At 38.5% G+C, this 19,631-nt stretch overlaps 1 protein-coding gene across 1 annotated transcript in view; it reads left to right on the top strand.

The window, feature by feature from the left end:
- The window catches only part of LOC117508154 (DHRS-12_like_SDR_c-like domain-containing protein), a 44,279-nt gene that overhangs the window by 11,102 nt on the left and 13,546 nt on the right, over positions 1–19,631 (top strand). Inside the window, 8 exon segments of the mRNA XM_034167818.1 lie at positions 2,279–2,361; positions 2,460–2,555; positions 2,671–2,752; positions 2,858–2,919; positions 5,384–5,488; positions 6,847–6,937; positions 7,028–7,116; positions 7,118–7,166. Coding sequence (XP_034023709.1) covers positions 2,279–2,361; positions 2,460–2,555; positions 2,671–2,752; positions 2,858–2,919; positions 5,384–5,488; positions 6,847–6,937; positions 7,028–7,116; positions 7,118–7,166 — 657 coding nt within the window.

The following is a 19,631-nucleotide window of genomic DNA, read 5'->3' as shown; positions in this document are numbered from 1 at the left end:
AACGATAGAATCTAGTCGGAATTAATAACTTCAAAGCGAAACACTGTTTAAATCAATTGACACATCTTTACAAATGTTGTAATTAGGGGTGGGCAAACATAAAAAATCTTAATCGCATTAACTCAGTGACTTTCTGTGATTAATCATGATTAATCGCATGGTATATGTGAAACCCAAAAATGAATTCAAAAGCCGCTTAAAAGCACAGTTTTATTTGAAAATGTAAATGAACATTGCATAAATTTGAAAATGTAAATGTCAACTGAAACACACTAATGAAATCAAATATAAAACCACTGGCAGGTCATTTGTTATCCTGTTTCATATCAAAATAACAATATTCATGTCCATGACTAAATGTACTAAAACAAATACGTCACAATTGTACACATACCACAATTTGATATGTGTACAATTGTGATGTATTTGTTTTAGTATATTTAGATTTTGTTGTGATTTGGCACTTTATAAGCCGATTAAATTGAATTGAAATTGAACATTTAATTGAGTCTTAAAGTAAATAAATATGAATTTGGTCACTGGATCCTTAAACTTTGTACATAATGAACTCTACATGGTGAATCCTTGATCTCTGGACATAAATAGGAATAAACAAAATCTGTAGTTTTTGTCAAAAGCATTTCCTTTCAGACATTGGCATGAATGTGTTTCCATATATCTGAGCTGAGCTTAGAGCTGCTGTGCTTCACTTCAGGATGTAATTTGAAAAGAAAATACAGTACGTTTCATTTTGGGAGGAAAAAAAAACCTTTTAGTCGATTGTAGTTTCTTGTCTGTATTACATTTGAAAAGAGGTGTCATTTTATTTAAAGCGGCGATTCATTTTGAAGTTATTAATTCCGACCGGACTCTGCCTCAGCCGCGCAGCGTTTCTAGCTGTGTGAACGGAACGGAGGACGATTCTCATTTCTTGACAGCAACAAGACAAGAGTCCCAGTTAGTGACTTTAATCCACACAAAAGTGACTGACGATATTTTAATGGCTTTGCGAGGGGTTAAGAAGCGGCTTGCCGTTTCTGAAGAGCAGTGAATCAAAGAACCAACATGCTACTGGATCGAAAGCATTGCTTCAATGGTTCATGGTTTCAAAGTGGAACCGCGCTGCAGAAATAGTTATTACAGACCAAACCCTGAATATCCGACTTTATTTGTACGCCCGTATGACTCTGAAACTCGGAAAAATCCGTATAATTTACGGACTATAGGTTGACATGAAAACCACAGAAAAGCTGTGTTCACCGCGGGGACACGTTCGGCTATTCGAGATTATTCAAGTTTTTTTTTTTTTTTACCGATGACAAACGATGCATAAAAAAAATTTGACCAATGCAGGTGCATCGGTCCAAACTGGTCTGGATCCGGGCCTGATCCTGTAGAACTTTGTACCGAAAATGTCCATTCAAAAGTTCGGCGTTTTTCTGCATTTTGTTTTGTTGTGCATTGCATAGCCTGTACTTTTCTCGATCCTCGTGTCGTTTTCTGTGTGAACTCAGCTATCAGCAGGAAGCAGCAGCATAAGCTCACCCCCGACTGACGCTTTCAAAATAAAAGGCAACGGGCAACAGTCATAAAAGACAAAAAACAAACAAAAAAAAAAACGCAGCTTTAAGGGGAGGAACAAAATTGTCGGCGATAATGACCTCAATAATTAACGCAACGTTAGCGCGTTAACGTTACCCAGCCCTAGTTGTAATACAAACAAAGTGCAATCGATCAAAACATTTTTTTTCTCCCAAAATGAGACATCCTGCACTGACGTGCAGCAGCCGGCTGAATTCAGCTCCAAGGTACGGAGAGACATTCATGCCAAAATGTCTGAAAGGAAATGCTTTTGAGAAAAAAATACAGATTTTATTTATTTTTATTTATGTCCAGAGATCAAGGATACAGTGACCAATTTCATATTTATTTACTTTAAGACTCAATAAAATACATAGAAAACCTGTAAAGCCTACTTTTAGTACACAGAAAATTCACAAGAGGTATCGATAAGGGAATCGATAAGGAATCGGATCGATAAGCAGAATCGATAATGGCATCGATATCGATAAAATCTTATCAATACCCATCCCTACGTGTGACCGGGGCTTTAGTAAGACATTATACACTCAAGAAGGTAGAACATTAATACTAAACAGATCAGATCTGAACTTGATCAAAACAATGACAAAAACAGGCAATTTAATTGAGACACATCAATTGAAATTGAAGACAAAACCTTTGTGCACCTTCAAAATACAATATGCTACTGTCACAGGGGGAACAATTCACATGGTGTGCAGAAACAAGGACAAGGCTGAGGAGGCGAGGGCTGATATCGTCAAGGAGACAGGAAATAAAGTACAGTATGAATGAATTTTTAAGAGAAAGCAACCACAAAGAAGAAACAAACTCCAGATCCCCACAAGTGATATCATATAACCTGAATCTCACTGCAGGAGGTCTACGTCCACATTCTGGACTTGTCTGAGACCAGAAAGGTCTGGGATTTTGCTGAAGCCTTCAAGAAGAAGTACAAAGCCCTAAATGTTCTGGTAAGAGAAACACGTTACAGGGCATACATACTTATTTATGAACTTCCATGTATCTACAAACAAAGCAGATGCATCCAAATTTTCAGATCTTTCTTTTGACTGAGTGTTTTTGCAGATCAATAACGCGGGCTCTATTATGAGTCAGAAGGAGGTGAATGCTGAGGGCCAAGAGAAGAGCTTCGCCACCAATGTCCTTGGTGGGTCAGTGGTCAGGGGACGGATTGTTTACAAACAGGAAGCACCAAAAATAAACAGACTGATGACGAGAGTGGGTTTTTTCTCTTTCCCTATTTGTCCTCCAGGTGTTTACATTCTCACCAAGAGTCTAATTCCCTTACTGGAAAAGAGCGCAGATCCCAGAGTGGTGAGTGTGATCTTCACAGCCTGCTGTTGACTGGTCAAAGGTTTTGATTAAATTCAATAAATAACAGAGGGAAAAAAGTGTTAAACAGCTGCAGACGTGTCAGATCAGTTTAATGAAATTTGGCCTGTTGGGGATCAGCATAAGTTACAACAGTACGACATCTGAAAACAACCTGAGAGGATTTAAAATATCTACATGTGGGATGGGATGGGAAGGAAGGAAGGAAGGAAGGAAGGAAGGAAGGAAGGGGAAGAAATACAGAGAAACGAAGAAAGCTAGAAACAAGAATGAGAGATCAAGTTTGAAAGAGGAAAATAAAAAAAACTAATACAGTTGAACAGAGGAAAAGAAAGGCATGAAGTTTGAAAGGAAGAAGAAAAGTGAAAAAGAAGGCTAAAGTGTAAACAGGAATAAAAGATGAAGGAGTAAAGGAATAAAGTTAAATAGAGAAAACAAAGTCTGAAAAGTAGAAGAAAAGAGAAATAAAGTTTAAAAGGAAGAAAAAAGATGAATGAAGTTTGAAGGATGAAAAGAGAAAAACAGATTTGAATAGAGAAAAACAAATAAAGGCTGAAAGGAAGAAGAAAAGAGAAAAGTGGGAGTAAAGTTTGAAAGGAAGAAGAAAAGTGAAAAAGAAGGCTAAAGTGTAAAAGGATGAAAAAGATGAAACAAGAATGAAAAGAGAAAAACAAAGTTGAATAGAGAAAAACATAAAGACTGAAAGGAAGAACAAAAGAGAAAAAGAGGAGTAAAGTAAGGAAGGAAGAAAACTGAAGAATAAAGTTTGAAGGAGGATAAAAGAAAAAGGGATAAAGTTGAATCAAGAAAAAGAAAGGAATAAAGTTTGAAGGTAAGCAGAGAAACAAAAAGGACAGAAGTCAGACTTCCAGAGCAAGAATTTTAGCTGAGGAAGCTTCTGCGATTTGAAGCGAAACGTCCTCGCGTCAAGCAACCCAGTCCAGTCGAAGATTCAAGCTTCTCTACTAAACAAAAAGGAATAACATTTGAAAGGAAAAAGACGAGAAAAAGGAATAAAGTTTGAAAGGAAGAAGAAAAGTGAAAAAGAAGGCTAAAGTGTAAAGGAATAAAAGATGAATAAAGTTGAAGGAGGAAAAACGAAAAGGGAGTAAAGTTGAATAAAGAAAAATGAATAAAATCTGAAAGGAAGAAGAAAAGAGAAAAAGGAAAAGTTTGAAAGGAAGGAAAAATAGGAATAAAGTTTGAAAGAGAAAGAAATGAAGTTTGAAAGGAATAAGAAAATGGAAAGAGAAAGGAATACACTTTAGAAGGAAGAAGAAAAGAAAAAAGGAATAAAGTTAAATAGAGAAGAACAAAGTCTGAAAAGCAGAAGAAAAGAGAAATGAAGTTTGAAAGGAAGAAAAAAGATGAATGAAGTTTGAAGAATGAAAAGAACAAAAACAAAGTTGAATAGTTAAAAACAAAGACTGAAAAGAAGAAGAAAAGAGAAAAAAGGAGTAAAGTTAGGAAGGAAGAAAAATGAAGAATAAAGTTTGAAGGAGGATAAAAGAAAAAGGAATAAAGTTGAATCAAGAAAAAGAAAGGAATAAAGTTTGAAGGTAAGCAGAGAAACAAAAAGGAATAGCGTTTGAAAGGAAAAAGACAAGAAAAAAAGGAATAAAGTTTGAAAGGAAGAAGAAAAGTCAAAAAGAAGGCTAAACTGTAAAAGGAATAAAAGATGAATAAAGTTTGAAGGAGGAAAAAAGAAAAAGGAGTAAAGTTGAATAAAGAAAAATTAATAAAATCTGAAAGGAAGAAAAGAGAATAAAGGAATAAAGTTTAAAAGGAAGGAAAAAGAGGAATAAAGTTTGAAAGAGAAAGGAATAAAGTTTGAAAGGAATAAGAAAATGAAAAAGAGAAAGGAATACACTTTAGAAGGAAAAAGAAAAGAAAAAAGGAATAAAGTTAAATAGAGAAAAACAAAGTCTGAAAAGTGGAAGAAAAGAGAAATAAAGTTTGAAAGGAAAAAAAAGATGAATGAAGTTTGAAGGATGAAAAGAGAAAAACAAAGTTGAATAGATAAAAACAAAGACTGAAAGGAAGAAGAAAAGAGAAAAAGAGGAGTAAAGTTAGGAAGGTTTGAAGTAGGATAAAAGAAAAAGGAATAAAGTTGAATCAAGAAAAAGAAAGGAATAAAGTTTGAAGGTAAGCGGAGAAACAAAAAGGAATAATGTTTGAAAGGAAAAAGACAAGAGAAAAAGGAATAAAGTTTAAATGGAAGAAGCAAAGAGAAACGAGAAAGGAATAAACTTTGGAAGGAAAAAGAAAAGAAAAGTTTGAAAGGAATAAGGAAAATAAAGTTGGACAGGATGAAGAGGGGAAAAAGGAATAAAGTTGCAAAGAGAAAAAGAAAGGAAGAAAGTTTGAAAGGATGAAAAAAAACAAAAGAACTTTCCTGAATGAAGATAATGCAGTGTGCGAGTGATGCTCTCTCCTCCGAGTTCAGATCACAGTGTCATCAGGAGGGATGTTGGTGCAGAAGCTTCGAACAGGCAACCTGCAGTCTGACAGGGGGCGCTATGACGGGACCATGGTCTATGCCCAGCACAAGGTAAGAGCGCTGACCTGTGGGGTCATCAAAGGTCACGACACATACGAGGTCTATTAGAAAAGAAACCAACCTTTTTATTTTTTTATAAAAATATTTGGATTTGAATCGCGTGCGATTACATCAGCCAACCTTGTACCCTCGTGCGCATGCGTGAGTTTTTTTCACGCCTGTCGGTTACGTCATTCGCCTGTGGGCAGGCTTTGAGTGAGGAGTGGTCCACCCCCCTCGTCGGAATTCCTTTGTCTGACTTCTTCCTGAGAGACTTGCGCTTTGCTTGATCAAAATTTTTTCAGAACCTGTGAGGCACATCGAAGTGGACACCATTCGAGAAATTCAGCTGGTTTTCGATGAAAATTTTAACAGCTGATGAGAGATTATGGAGTGTTACTGTCACCTTAAGGACTTCCCACGAGCTGGGACGTCACGCCGCGCGCTCGGAAGCGTCATCGTCAGCCTGTTTCGAGCTGAAAACCTCCAAATTTAAGCCTCTGTTGACCCAGGACGTCGTGAGAGAACAGAGGACTTTCAGAAGAGGTCGGATCAGCAGTTTATCCGGACATTCCACTGTTAAAGGAGATTTTGTAATGAAAGACGTGCGGACAGATTGGCGCGTCGGCAGGCAGCCGGCGCGGCGTGCCGCCACAGGAAAAACACCTCCGTGTTGATAACCATTTGTAAAAACCAGGTGGCTTTTGATGGCTTTCAGTTGAGTGAGTATCTGAGAAACTGTTTAACAGCTGGACATGTTCCAAGTTCCTTAAGGCTTCCAATGGAGGTGTTTTTCCTGTTAATATTCCCTTCATCTTCTCAACACACTCTTCTCACTTGTTAGCACATTACCATCGGCATCCTTTATTACCCATTCATTCATTTTCTACCACTTATCTGGGTCCAAGTTGTGGCAGCAGACCAAGCAGCTCAACCCACACTTCCCTATCCTCTGCCAAGTCTTGTAACTTTTCCCAGGGAATCCTGGGGTATTACCAAACCAGCTGGGAAAAATAATGCCTCTAGTGCAGGGGTGGGCAACTTGTTCCAGAAAGGGCCAGTTTTTCTTTGCAGCCACTGACTCCACCAGGTGATTTCACTGATTAACTGATTCCTTCTGCTCAAAGTGATATTTATCAGTGAAATCACCTGGTGGAGTCAGTGGCTGCAAAGAAAACATGCACCCTCTTGGCCATTTCTGGAACAAGTTGCCCACCCCTGCTTTAGTGTGTCCTAATGATGTAATATACAAAAACGTTTGGAGGGATAAAGTAAAGGCAAACAAGAACAAATTATCTGCAGATGATTTTCAAACTGAACGTTGAGAATAAATATTTGATTAAAATCTTGTATTTAAAATGTGTGCCCAGAGGCAGCAAGTGGTGATGACGGAGCAGCTGGCAAAGACTCACGCTAACATCCATTTCTCCGTCATGCATCCCGGCTGGGTGGACACTCCAGGTATCATACTCAGACCACGAAGGAAAAACTGCTTCTACTGTGGCATGTTTTATACAGGTTGAAGGAGTTATTTCTGCCTCTTTCTTGCAGCGGTGGCCAATGCCATGCCAGAGTTCCATCGATCCATGAAGGACAGCCTGCGGACCCCAGAGCAGGGGGCCGATACTGTCGTGTGGCTGCTCTGTCCGAGGGCCGCGGTCACTAAACCCCAGCGGACGCTTCTATCAGGGTGAGAATCACATTTTCAATACCAGCTGGTCAGGACTGCACTGAAAAAAGAGCATGTTTGAACCAACTAAAAAAGTGTTACAATTTGTAAAACCTGAATGAATTAAGTTGTTTGAACTTAAGTTTGAAAGTTAAATCAACTCTAACTTACAAACTTAAGTTCAAACAACTTCATTCATTCAGGTTTTTACAAATTGTAACACTTTTTAAGTGTTACAAATGAACAATACCTATAAAATACTCACCCCTTCTGATTTTATGTGTTTTTATATTGATTTATTACTTTAAATAAATAAATTCTGGCTGTAGATTCAATAATTTTATTTGTATAGTGGCAAATCCCAACAATGCTGCCTCAAGGCACTTCACACAAGTACTGTCTAACCTTACCAACCCCCCTGAGCAAGCACAGAGGCAACAGTGATAAGGAAAAACTCCCTCTGATGATGTTGAGGAAGAAACCTCAAGAGACCAGACTCAGCGGGGGTGACCCTCTGCTTAGGCCATTCTAACAGCTACAAGATTTTTACAGACTGCAAGAATTTCTTAACAAAGAGAAGAAATGGAAAACAGAGACTGGAAAAAAAAGCAGAAGAAAAGCAAAAACAGTCCTTAATTGAAACTAAAATAGAGTCCATCTTAGGTCTCTAATCCATGTGGAGCACCGGTGGGCTCTAGAGGTATGATCTCCAGATGACAATTGTAACTAGGTTTAAGGATATGATTCCTTCTTTATGTTCTCTAATGCCATATACCAACACAGTGCAGAGTAGCTACCTAAACTCTGTAAGTGAGATAGAGTATCTCGTCAATAGTTTTACATCCTCATTGAAGACAACTTTGGATGCTGTAGCTCCTCTGAAAAAGAGAGCTTTAAATCAGAAGTGCCTGACTCCGTGGAATAACTCACAAACTCGCAGCTTAAAGCAGATAACCCGTAAGTTGGAGAGGAAATGGCGTCTCACTAATTTAGAAGACCTTCACTTAGCCTGGAAAAAGAGTCTGTTGCTCTATAAAAAAAAGCCCTCCGTAAAGCTAGGACATCTTACTACTCATCACTAATTGAAGAAAATAAGAACAACCCCAGGTTTCTTTTCAGCACTGTAGCCAGGCTGACAAAGAGTCAGAGCTCTATTGAGCCGAGTATTCCTTTAACTTTAACTAGTAATGACTTCATGACTTTCTTTGCTAATAAAATTTAACTATTAGAGAAAAAATTACTCATAACCATCCCAAAGACGTATCGTTATCTTTGGCTGCTTTCAGTGATGCCGGTATTTGGTTAGACTCTTTCTCTCAGATTGTTCTGAGTTATTTTCATTAGTTACTTCATCCAAACCATCAACATGTCTATTAGACCCCTTTCCTACCAGGCTGCTCAAGGAAGCCCTACCATTAATTAATGCTTGATCTTAAATATGATCAATCTATCTTTATTAGTTGGCTATGTACCACAGGCTTTTAAGGTGGCAGTAATTAAACCATTACTTAAAAAGCCATCACTTGACCCAGCTATCTTAGCTAATTATAGGCCAATCTCCAACCTTCCTTTCTCTCTCAAAAATTCTTGAAAGGGTAGTGTAAACAGCTAACTGATCATCTGCAGAGGAATGGTCTATTTGAAGAGTTTCAGTCAGGTTTTAGAATTCATCATAGTACAGAAACAGCATTAGTGAAGGTTACAAATGATCTTCTTATGGCCTCAGACAGTGGACTCATCTCTGTGCTTGTTCTGTTAGACCTCAGTGCTGCTTTGATACTGTTGACCATAACATTTTATTACAGAGATTAGAGCATGCCATAGGTATTAAAGGCACTGCGCTGCGGTGGTTTGAATCATATTTATCTAATAGATTACAATTTGTTCATGTAAATGGGAATCTTCTTCACAGACTAAGGTTAATTATGGAGTTCCACAAGGTTCTGTGCTAGGACCAATTTTATTCACTTTATACATGCTTCCCTTAGGCAGTATTATTAGACGGCATTGCTTAAATTTTCATTGTTACGCAGATGATACCCAGCTTTATCTATCCATGAAGCCAGAGGACACACACCAATTAGCTAAACTGCAGGATTGTCTTACAGACATAAAGACATGGATGACCTCTAATTTCCTGCTTTTAAACTCAGATAAAACTGAAGTTATTGTACTTGGCACCACAAATCTTAGAAACATGGTGTCTAACCAGATCCTTACTCTGGATGGCATTATCCTGACCTCTAGTAATACTGTGAGAAATCTTGGAGTCATTTTTGATCAGGATATGTCATTCAAAGCGCATATTAAACAAATATGTAGGACTGCTTTTTTGCATTTACGCAATATCTCTAAAATTAGAAAGGTCTTGTCTCAGAGTAATGCTGAAAAACTAATTCATGCATTTTATTTCCTCTAGGCTGGACTATTGTAATTCATTATTATCAGGTTGTCCTAAAAGTTCCCTGAAAAGCCTTCAGTTAATTCAAAATGCTGCAGCTAAAGTACTAACGGGGACTAGAAGGAGAGAGCATATCTCACCCATATTGGCCTCTCTTCATTGGCTTCCTGTTAATTCTAGAATAGAATTTAAAATTCTTCTTCTTACTTATAAGGTTTTGAATAATCAGGTCCCATCTTATCTTAGGGACCTCATAGTACCATATCACCCCAATAGAGCGCTTTGCTCTCAGACTGCAGGCTTACTTGTAGTTCCTAGGGTTTGTAAGAGTAGAATGGGAGGCAGAGCCTTCAGCTTTCAGGCTCCTCTCCTGTGGAACCAGCTCCCAATTCAGATCAGGGAGACAGACACCCTCTCTACTTTTAAGATTAGGCTTAAAACTTTCCTTTTGCTAAAGCTATAGTTAGGGCTGGATCAGGTGACCCTGAACCATCCCTTAATTATGCTGCTATAGACTTAGACTGCTGGGGGGGTTCCCATGATGCACTGTGTTTCTTTCTCTTTTTGCTCTGTATGCACCACTCTGCATTTAATCATTAGTGATTGATCTCTGCTCCCCTCCACAGCATGTCTTTTTCCTGGTTCTCTCCCTCAGCCCCAACCAGTCCCAGCAGAAGACTGCCCCTCCCTGAGCCTGGTTCTGCTGGAGGTTTCTTCCTGTTAAAAGGGAGTTTTTCCTTCCCACTGTCGCGAAGTGCTTGCTCACAGGGGGTCGTTTTGACCGTTGGGGCTTTTACGTAATTATTGTATGGCCTTGCCTTACAATATAAAGCACCTTGGGGCAACTGTTTGTTGTGATTTGGCGCTATATAAATAAAATTGATTGATTGATTGACAGTATTATATTAAAGTGGGCGAGTAGGTCTGGGGCAAGTATTTTTTTTTTTTTTTTTTTCCAAATCATGCTGTTGAGATTTTTCATAATGAGAACTGGGGAAAAAATAAAAATTGTATAAATGCTGAGTGGCATGGTGGCTTGGTGGTTAGCAGTGGTCTCACAGCAAGAAGGTCCTGGGATCGCTTCCCACGTGGTCCATTCTGTGTGGAGTTTGCATGTTCTCTCGTGTTTGCGTGGGTTACCGCCGGGTCAGAGAGAACATAGAGAGGGCCGACTCCCACAAAATGACGTAATCTGGGTGCCATTTTGATTGTGTGTAACTGCGGCAGCTTGGCTGCTGCAGTGGAGTGATGTTTTGTAAACAAAACTTCTCTTGAGTGTACTACAAGCTACTGTGATGCACTATTTGACTTTAGATCACAAGGAACTACCATTACAAACATTTATTTAAACAGCTGTTGTGATTGTGGAGTGTATAGAGTGGAAAATAAGGCACTGTAAGTATATTATAACCTACGCAGGCTGATCTTTTATATTTTTAGTTTTATATTTTATATTTTATTTTAGTTTATATTTTCTGTTACGTTTTTAATCAGGTTCTTTTTGTGTCTTTCTCGAAAATTGTATTATAACATTATTAGTTATCATTGCTATTATTGTTGTTGCTATTATTATTAATATATAAACAAAAATAAATTAAAAAATATTACAATTTGTAATACATTTGACTCTTTTATGACAACAAACCCTGAGCCATGAATTATTATACAGAAAACAAATGCACACAAACGTGCTGACAGCTGCAACAGCTTAATGCTAACTTTAACATTGAAAATGCCATAGACATGCTAACGCATGTGCATCGGTCCCGTTTTTAAGTTATAAAATACATCTATCAACAGTTTCAGAAGACCATAACAGGTCAGTTTAACATAAAAAAGGTCAATATTACTCACAGACATATGCTCTTTAGGGTTTTAGCAGGGGAAATTAAGATAAAGTGAAATAAAACAATGAATCAACGAAGCATCAAAGCACTGCTTTGATCTGCCAGTCACTGCTTTGATTGGTTCAAAGTTCAAAATAAAGCCGCGCTGCAGAAAAGTTGATTGCAGACCCGCTGCAGGGTCTGTAATCAGTGTAGAGAAATGATCATTTTCCTGACAAACACCTCCAAAAACAACGGCCACTCTGAAATCGTTAAGCAAAAAGGTTATTGATGGCGTGGGATTGAATGCCACTTCCTTGTTTGTTTTAGTGAACTTGGTGCAGTTGATAGCCGAACACTCAGTTCCTTTAGATCTTGATGTTTTTCTGATGTTGCTGGTATGATAGTTATGATCCATGGTCAAGAAAAATGCACATAAACAGAAACTTTTGTCTCCAATACGACTCTAGAGTGACACAAAGACTGCCATTGTGCATCTATGGCAACACCCAGTTACACACATTCAAAATGGCAGCCGGGGCTCAGCCAGTTACAATGCAGCATACAGGAAGTCGGCCCTCTCTATGTTCTCTCTGTGCCGGGTGCTCCCGCTTCCTCCCACCTCTAAAGACATGCAGGTTAGGTGAATTGGCAACTTTACATTGACCGTAAGTGTACATATGTACAGTGAGGAAAATAAGTATTTGAACACCCTGCGATTTTGCAAGTTATCCCACTTAGAAATCATGGAGGGGTCTGAAATTTTCATATTAGGTGCTTGTCCACTGTGAGAGACATAATCTAAAAAAAAAAACATTCCGGAAATCACAATGTATGATTTTTTTAAAATAATTTATTTGTATGTTACTGCTGCAAATAAGTATTTGAACACCTGTGAAAATCAATGTTAATATTTGGTACAGTAGCCTTTGTTTTCAATTACAGAGGTCAAACGTTTCCTGTAGTTCTTGACCAAGTTTTCACACACTGCAGCAGGGATTTTGGTCCACTCCTCCATACAGATCTTCTCCAAATCTTTCAGGTTTGGAGTTTCAGCTCCCTCCAAAGATTTTCTATTCTATTGAGGTCTGGAGACTGGCCAGGCCACTCCAGGACCTTGAAACGCTTCTTACGGAGCCTCTCCTTAGTTGCCCTGGCTGTGTGTTTGGGGTCATTGTCATGCTGGAAGATCCAGCCATGACCCATCTTCAATGCTCTTACTGAGGGAAGGAGGTTGTTTGCCAAAATCTCACAATACATGACCCCATCCATCCTCCCTTCAATACGGTGCAGTCGTCCTGTCCCCTTTGCAGAAGAGCACCCCCACAGAATGATGTTTCCACCCCCATGCTTCACGGTTGGGATGGTTTTCTTGGGGTTGTTCTCATCCTCTAAACATGGTAAGTGGAGTTTATTACAAAAGGCTCTATTCTGGTCTTATTTGACCACATGATCTTCTCCCATGCCTCCTCTGGATCATCCAGATGGTCACTGGTGAACTTCAAATGGCCCTGGACATGTGCTGGTTTGGGGTTGGGCTTGAGACCAGAAGATCCTCAGTTCAAATCCCCACCTGACTGGAAAATCACTAAGGGCCCTTGGGCAAGGTCTTTAATCCTCTATTGCTCCCGGTGTGTAGTGAGCGCCTTGTATGGCAGCACCCTGACATCGGGGTGAATGTGAGGCATAATTGTAAAGCACTTTGAGCGTCTGATGCAGATGGAAAAGCGCTATATAAATTCAGTCCATTTAGCATTTATCTTGTGTTTCTTCCACTTTCTAATAAATAATCATAACAGTTGTTGTCTTCTACCAAGCTGCTTGCCTGTTGTCCTGTAGTCCATCCCAGCCTTGTGCAGGTCTACAGTTTTGTCCTTGGTGTCCTTAGACAGCTCTTTGATCTTGGCTATGGTGGACAGGTTGGAGTGTGATTGATTGAGTGTGTGAACAGGTGTATTTTATACAGGTAACAAGTTCAAACAGGTGCAATTAATACAGGTAAAGAGTGCAGAATAAGAGGGCTTCTTAAAGAAAAATTAACAGGTCTGTGTGAGCCAGAATTCTTGCTGGTTGGTAGGTGTTCAAATACTTATTTGTAGCAGTAACATACAAATAAATTATTAAAAAAATCATACATTGTGATTTCCGGATTTTTTTTTTTTTTTTTTTAATTTATGTCTCTCACAGTGGACATGCACCTAAGATGAAAATTTCAGACCCCTCCATGATTTCTAAGTGGGAGAACTTGCAAAACCGCAGGGTGTTCATATACTTATTTTCCTCACTGTAAATGAGTGTAAATGAGTCTGTCTATATGGTGACCCTGTGATAGACCAGCACAGTCTCACGCTTTTTTTTTCGTCCTCCCGTCACGAAATGAGTTAAATTTTCATGATGGGTTTTTTTTTTACTCGCTATTACTAACCCTACTCCTACCTCCAACCCTAACCTTAACCATAACCTAATCCTACACCTTCCCCCCCACTCTAACCATAACCACCCTGACCCCCCCCCCCCCCACTTCACTTTTAATTTTGTGCAGCCATCATGGAATGAATTACAATAAATTTGTGCTGCTGTGATGAAAATGAGGCGCTTTTCGTCACAATATCACGAATCACTAGATTAATGTATATTTCGTGCTGCTGAATCACGACTTACCGTGAGACTGGGTTGGATAGACTGGCATCCTGTCCAGGGTGTACCTTGCCTCTCACCCTATGTCACGGGTTAAAGTTCTCCGTCACCACAACAGATCTCCGTCATTTGGAAAATGTAACCACACATACGCGTGCACACGTGGTGTCATGCGTGTTTTGGGGCTGAAATATGATACTCTCACTGTCAAAGCAACATCCTGTTCTGCACTAATCAAAGCAGCAGCAATGTCAGCGTGGACTGCGGAGGAAGGGACTGTGTGGATTTTCACTCCTCTCCGCTGTGTTTACTGCTTGCCATGAGCCACGGTCCTTCTCCTCCCTGTCTTTGTGGGAACATTGGCAGACCTTCCCCAAATAGAGCAGGGTGTGGATTTTGCTTTGAACCATTGAAGCAGTGGTTCGTTGGTTCTTTGTTTTATTTCGCTTTATCTTAATTTTTCCCCACTACAACTCTAAAGAGCATATGTCTGTGAGTAATATTTACCTTTTTATGTTAAACTAACCTGTTATGGTCTTCAGAAACAGTTGATAAATGTAATTATAACTTAAAAACAGGACTGATGCTAACATGTTAGCATGTTTATGGTGTTTTCAATGTTAAAGTTAGCATTAAGCTGTTCACATCTTGGCACGTTTGTGTGCATTTGTTTTCTGTATAATAAATTAATGGCTCAGCTTTATTGTCGTAAAAGAGTCAAATGTATTACAAATTGTAATATTTTTTAAATTTATTTTTATTTATATGTTAATAATAATAGCAACAACAACAATAACTAATAACAATAATAACTAATAATAATGCTACAATACATTTTAGAGAAACAGACAAAAAGAACCTGATAAAACAAAACAACAGAAAAGATAAAACCAACTAGCAATGAACATAAATAAATGAATATAGAAATAAATAACTGTTTCCTGTGAACACCTAGTGACTCTTAAACCTCCACTTCATCCCTGTTTTATTTAAGTTTAATGACAATTTGTTTCGGTCAAACCACATCTAAGCTGAAAAAATTTAAATACAGTAAACTGCACATTTGTGTCATTTTTCATGAAAATAACTTATTAAAGATCACATATTACACTTTAGTCAGGCCTTTAAAATACTTTTGTGGACTCTTGCTGTAATATGTTGTCAGTGGTTGAGATAGTTGCTGTAGGCATCTAAAAATGCTCATAATCGGGTGAAACCTGATGGAAATCTCTTTGTGGTGTGTCGGTGATGTATGTATGACGAGAATATAACATCATAACTTTGTTACAAGGTCAAACGCTGATGTTGTGTGATAAAGGCCTTTTAACAATAACTCACTTAAAGAAATAATGGCAAAACTCACATGTAAGTAAAAAATGAAAACAAAAACGATTAATTGAAAAAATAATTGACCGATTAATCGACTAAACTAAAATACTAAAATAATATTTAGTTGCAGCCCTCGTTTGTTTTACGAGTGAGAGCATTTTGCCGATTAAATGTGAATAAGCCAGTTTCTCAGTGCGCATGCATTTTCAAAACGGGTGACAGTTTTACTTTGTGCACAGCAGAACAACGCTGTCAATTGCTTTAGGCCCTAATTTTGTATTTTATTGACGGTACAGCCAGAGACACAGCACCCTTTTGGCACATTTACCGGATTAGAACCAATCAAAATACTACAGAAGAATTCATACTTGACAGTTTGAAGTGAGTTTTCTTTGTTTCAGAGGGCTTCATACCCATTAAAATTCACCAGAATATACATTGACTTGCTCTTTTAAAAAATTTCTGGGGGAGATCCATCAGACTCCCCATAATCAATACTGTGTTTTTAATTCACAGTTTGAAGTGAGTTTTCTTTGTTTCAGAGGGCTTCATACTCATTAAAATTCACCACAATACACTAAATTTGACTTGCTCTTTTAAAAATGTTCTGGGGAGCACCCCAGACCCCCCAGAATCATGACTACATGCCGCCCCCCACCACCCTTTTATGTAACTTTATGTTCAGGTTTTGCATTCTTTTTATGCTTTGTCTCTCTGTCCTTAGAGGCTATTTAGAATAGATTTGTACACTGTATACTGTGTTTATTGTATTTATTGAGGAAAAAAGTGAAAAGAAAAAGTGAAGAGAAAAAGTGTTTGCTCCCACTACACCACATTTTAGAGAATTGCTGGCATTGATTTTTGCTAGGAAAAAATTTCAGTCGGATGAAAATTTATTGCTTTAACCCATGCCCTGTGTTTGCTGGGATTGGCTCCAGCACCCCTGTGAGCCTTGATTGGAGTAAGCGGGTATAGAAAATGAGTGAGTATATAAAGGTTTTTTTTATTTCTTTTTACCTCCGCCAATGTGAAGTTGGAGGAGGTAATATTTTGCCCATTTTTTTGTTTGTCTGTTTGTTTTTGAACAGCCTGGAGCCCACAATTTTTCATATATCATTATAATTTTATTTATTTATTTATTTTTACTGAGGATTAATATCCTGATAGGCAAAAAGTGATTCAATTTTCAAGGTCATAAGTCATAGGTCAAAGTCAGGAATAATCTTGGAAAATTGGAAAAATTCCTATCTGTAACATTGAAAGAATTTTCAAAAATTCATAACTCTGTCAAAAAGGGTCACATTTCTTTCATATTTGACAGCGTTATGTGGGATATGGTATCTTTTATCAACTGACAACGTTTGAGCAAGATCTGATCCAGATTACAGATTTTGTGGCTGTTTAAATTTAACAATGAAAAACCCAATTTAATGTACAAATGAAATGTGCCCCAATCACTCTCATATTTGAAAGTGAGGTGCAGAGTGGCACTCACTATCGCCTGACAAAGTTTGATCCACATCTAGCGGATATTTGATATAAACATTGAAAAGCCCTTCTGATCTATATTTTGTATTATATTTCAGCTTATAAAAAGCCACTTCTAACAGGACTTTGACCTTGAAATTTTTTTCCAAGGTAAAAACTTGTGGAATTGAAAACTAGTGTTGGTGGAGGTTTGCGCTCTATGATGACCGTGCTCTCGTTTTATTGTTTTTTTTTTTATGTAATAAAGCAACAGCATATTAGTCCCACACAAACAAAATGTGAAATAGCTGTAGTGAAAAATAAAATTTCATGGAGGTGAATACTTTTGTTTGGCGCTAACACACATACACACACACACACACACACACACACACACACACAAAAATCCTCTTTTATTCCCTCAGTCTGCACACCCTCTTATTCCTCCACAAGTTGCTTCTCCAGACAAGCAATATGTTGTAACACTTGTCATGACAACCAGGTGTCTGTTGTCACAGAGTGTGTGAATATTTCTATCAACTGTTTCTGAATCCATCCATCCATCCAAACGTATCAGGGTGGTTTTCTTTTCTGTAAGGACAGCCATGCTGGTAATTTAAAGGCAGATTATGTGTGAAAAAGAGTTGGGAAGAGGCTATGAGAATTAGAGAGAAGTGATGGTGAAAAACAGAACCGGGTGCGAGAAACAAAGAGGAGATGAGAACTGCAGATGAGGAGAGGAGAAAATGGAAATAGAAACAAAAAGAGGAAAAAAAGGAGATGAGAAGGTGAAATGAGAAAATAATTAGGGAGCAGAGGAGACAGAGGAGAATTGTAAATGACAAGTGATAAGGAGACAACAAGGAGAAGAGGAGACAAGAACAGAAGAGGAAGAGGCAGGAAGAAGAGATGAGGAGGAGATAAAAACAGAAGCAGAGGAGAGAAATGAGGAGGAGATGAGAACAGGAGATAAGAAGATGAGAAACAAGAAGAGAAGAGGAAACAGGTGGAAAAAACAAGAAGAGACGAGGAGAGGAGAATTGAGAACAGATGAGGAGACAAGAACACAGATGAAAATGAGACAAGAGGAGGCAAGTAGAAGAAAAGAGAAATGCCAGAGAGGAAAGCACAGAAGAAAGGAGCAGACGACTGACAGTTGAATAATGTGTTTGTTGGTTGTGGATCTCATGGATGGTCTGGTGGTATGATTGGCATGTCCACTGACTGCAGCTGGAGTGGGCGGATCTTGGTGCCAGAGAGTACAGTGCCTTTGTTGAGTGCATGCATTCATGCACATATACAAACATGTCTGCACATGCACAAGATGTTTTGACTGATTTTGTAATATTTTGTTCTAAAAGTTGCAAAGGATTAGGGTGTTAATGGAACTGTAGGAATCCAGATGTTTGTGCAACCATTAAGTAATGCTGCATTTGTACAGGCTCACAGCGGCCACCTACATGAGATATATTACACATCCAGGACTGTTGCTTTAGTCAATACTACTTGTTAAATATTACAGCACTTCACACTCCAGTGCCACACCTTTAATATATAATAGCTTTACAATTGGTTTTGGTATGACTACAAAGTTTTATGAGTCCATAACAGATAGACGATTGATGTCAAAAGTAAATTGAATTTTGTTCTGTAGATCTTGTTTCATTGCCCTGGAATTGAAACATTGCTGGTACCAAAAAAAAAAAAAAAAAAAAGCTGCAAAGAAGTGGTGTCCCCAATTCAGGGGCTGTATCCTTCAAAACCTGCATTTGTCAACCGCATACATCATAGTGGCCACTGACAGTTGCAGTCTCCTTTCTGCTGAAAATGAAGGACACAACAGGTGTATCCATTCGCCCTATTGAGATATCCCATAATCCTTTGCGCGCCAGAGAGTTACTGCGGTCTAAACAACATAGAGAATCCACATGACGGCAATTGCAAATGAACATTATACTACCAAAATATAATGTTTTTATGCTTTTCATCATGTTATTAAGACACTGCATGCATAAGACCCTGAAAATTTGCTAAAACAAATATTCCAAATAATCCGTGTCTGCTATGTTTAATCTGCGTGGAACTTCATAAACGCAAATCGAATTTCAGACATTTTATATATATTCCTCTGGAACAAACAGGACAAACAGTGTTGTAAAGTACAATAATCAGGACGTTAAAGAGCAAACTTCGCTTTCCCTCAGAATGACATGAACAGGAAGCGATCGCAGCTCACAGCAATTCCCATTGAAAATGACGGAGAAACAATCTGAGCTTCTGGCATGTATATGTAAAACAAACACAACAACAACAACTATAAACCCAGGGAATATATTCACAAGAGTTTTAGGCACAATATACAAAGAGTATTATGTTGCGATGTTCATGTTGTTGTCCGTGTGCGGCGGTTAAAGCGGACCCGGCGCCATGAGGGGGCGTTTAGGGGCAACGCCCCCTCACGTCATCAACCTCGCCCCCTCGGATGTGAGAGTTATCAAAAATAAAAAAGAAAGAAAAAGAAATACTGGAAAATATAGCGCCTCGCAGTTTCACAGATTTTTTTAGTCTAATTTTCCATGCTTTTTTTTTTTTTAACAGCGCATTGTGCTCTGCGTCCTCATCAAGCAGGCCGGTGTTCTGTCGAGATGATGGGACACCTGTTGCGGCACCGCGAAGGGAGAGTACGCGCATTGTGTTCTGCGTGTCTGTTTATAAGAATCTTCTCGCCCAGAAGAAAAAAGAGCACCAACAACTACCCATAACTGTGTTCTTCACTCAGAAAAAGACACCTGCAGCGAGGTGTACATGGAAAAAGTCGCAACAGTG

This window comes from Thalassophryne amazonica, chromosome 4 (assembly GCF_902500255.1).
Source record: "Thalassophryne amazonica chromosome 4, fThaAma1.1, whole genome shotgun sequence".
Taxonomy (NCBI): domain Eukaryota; kingdom Metazoa; phylum Chordata; class Actinopteri; order Batrachoidiformes; family Batrachoididae; genus Thalassophryne; species Thalassophryne amazonica.
This window is presented reverse-complemented; position numbering and strand designations above follow the sequence as displayed.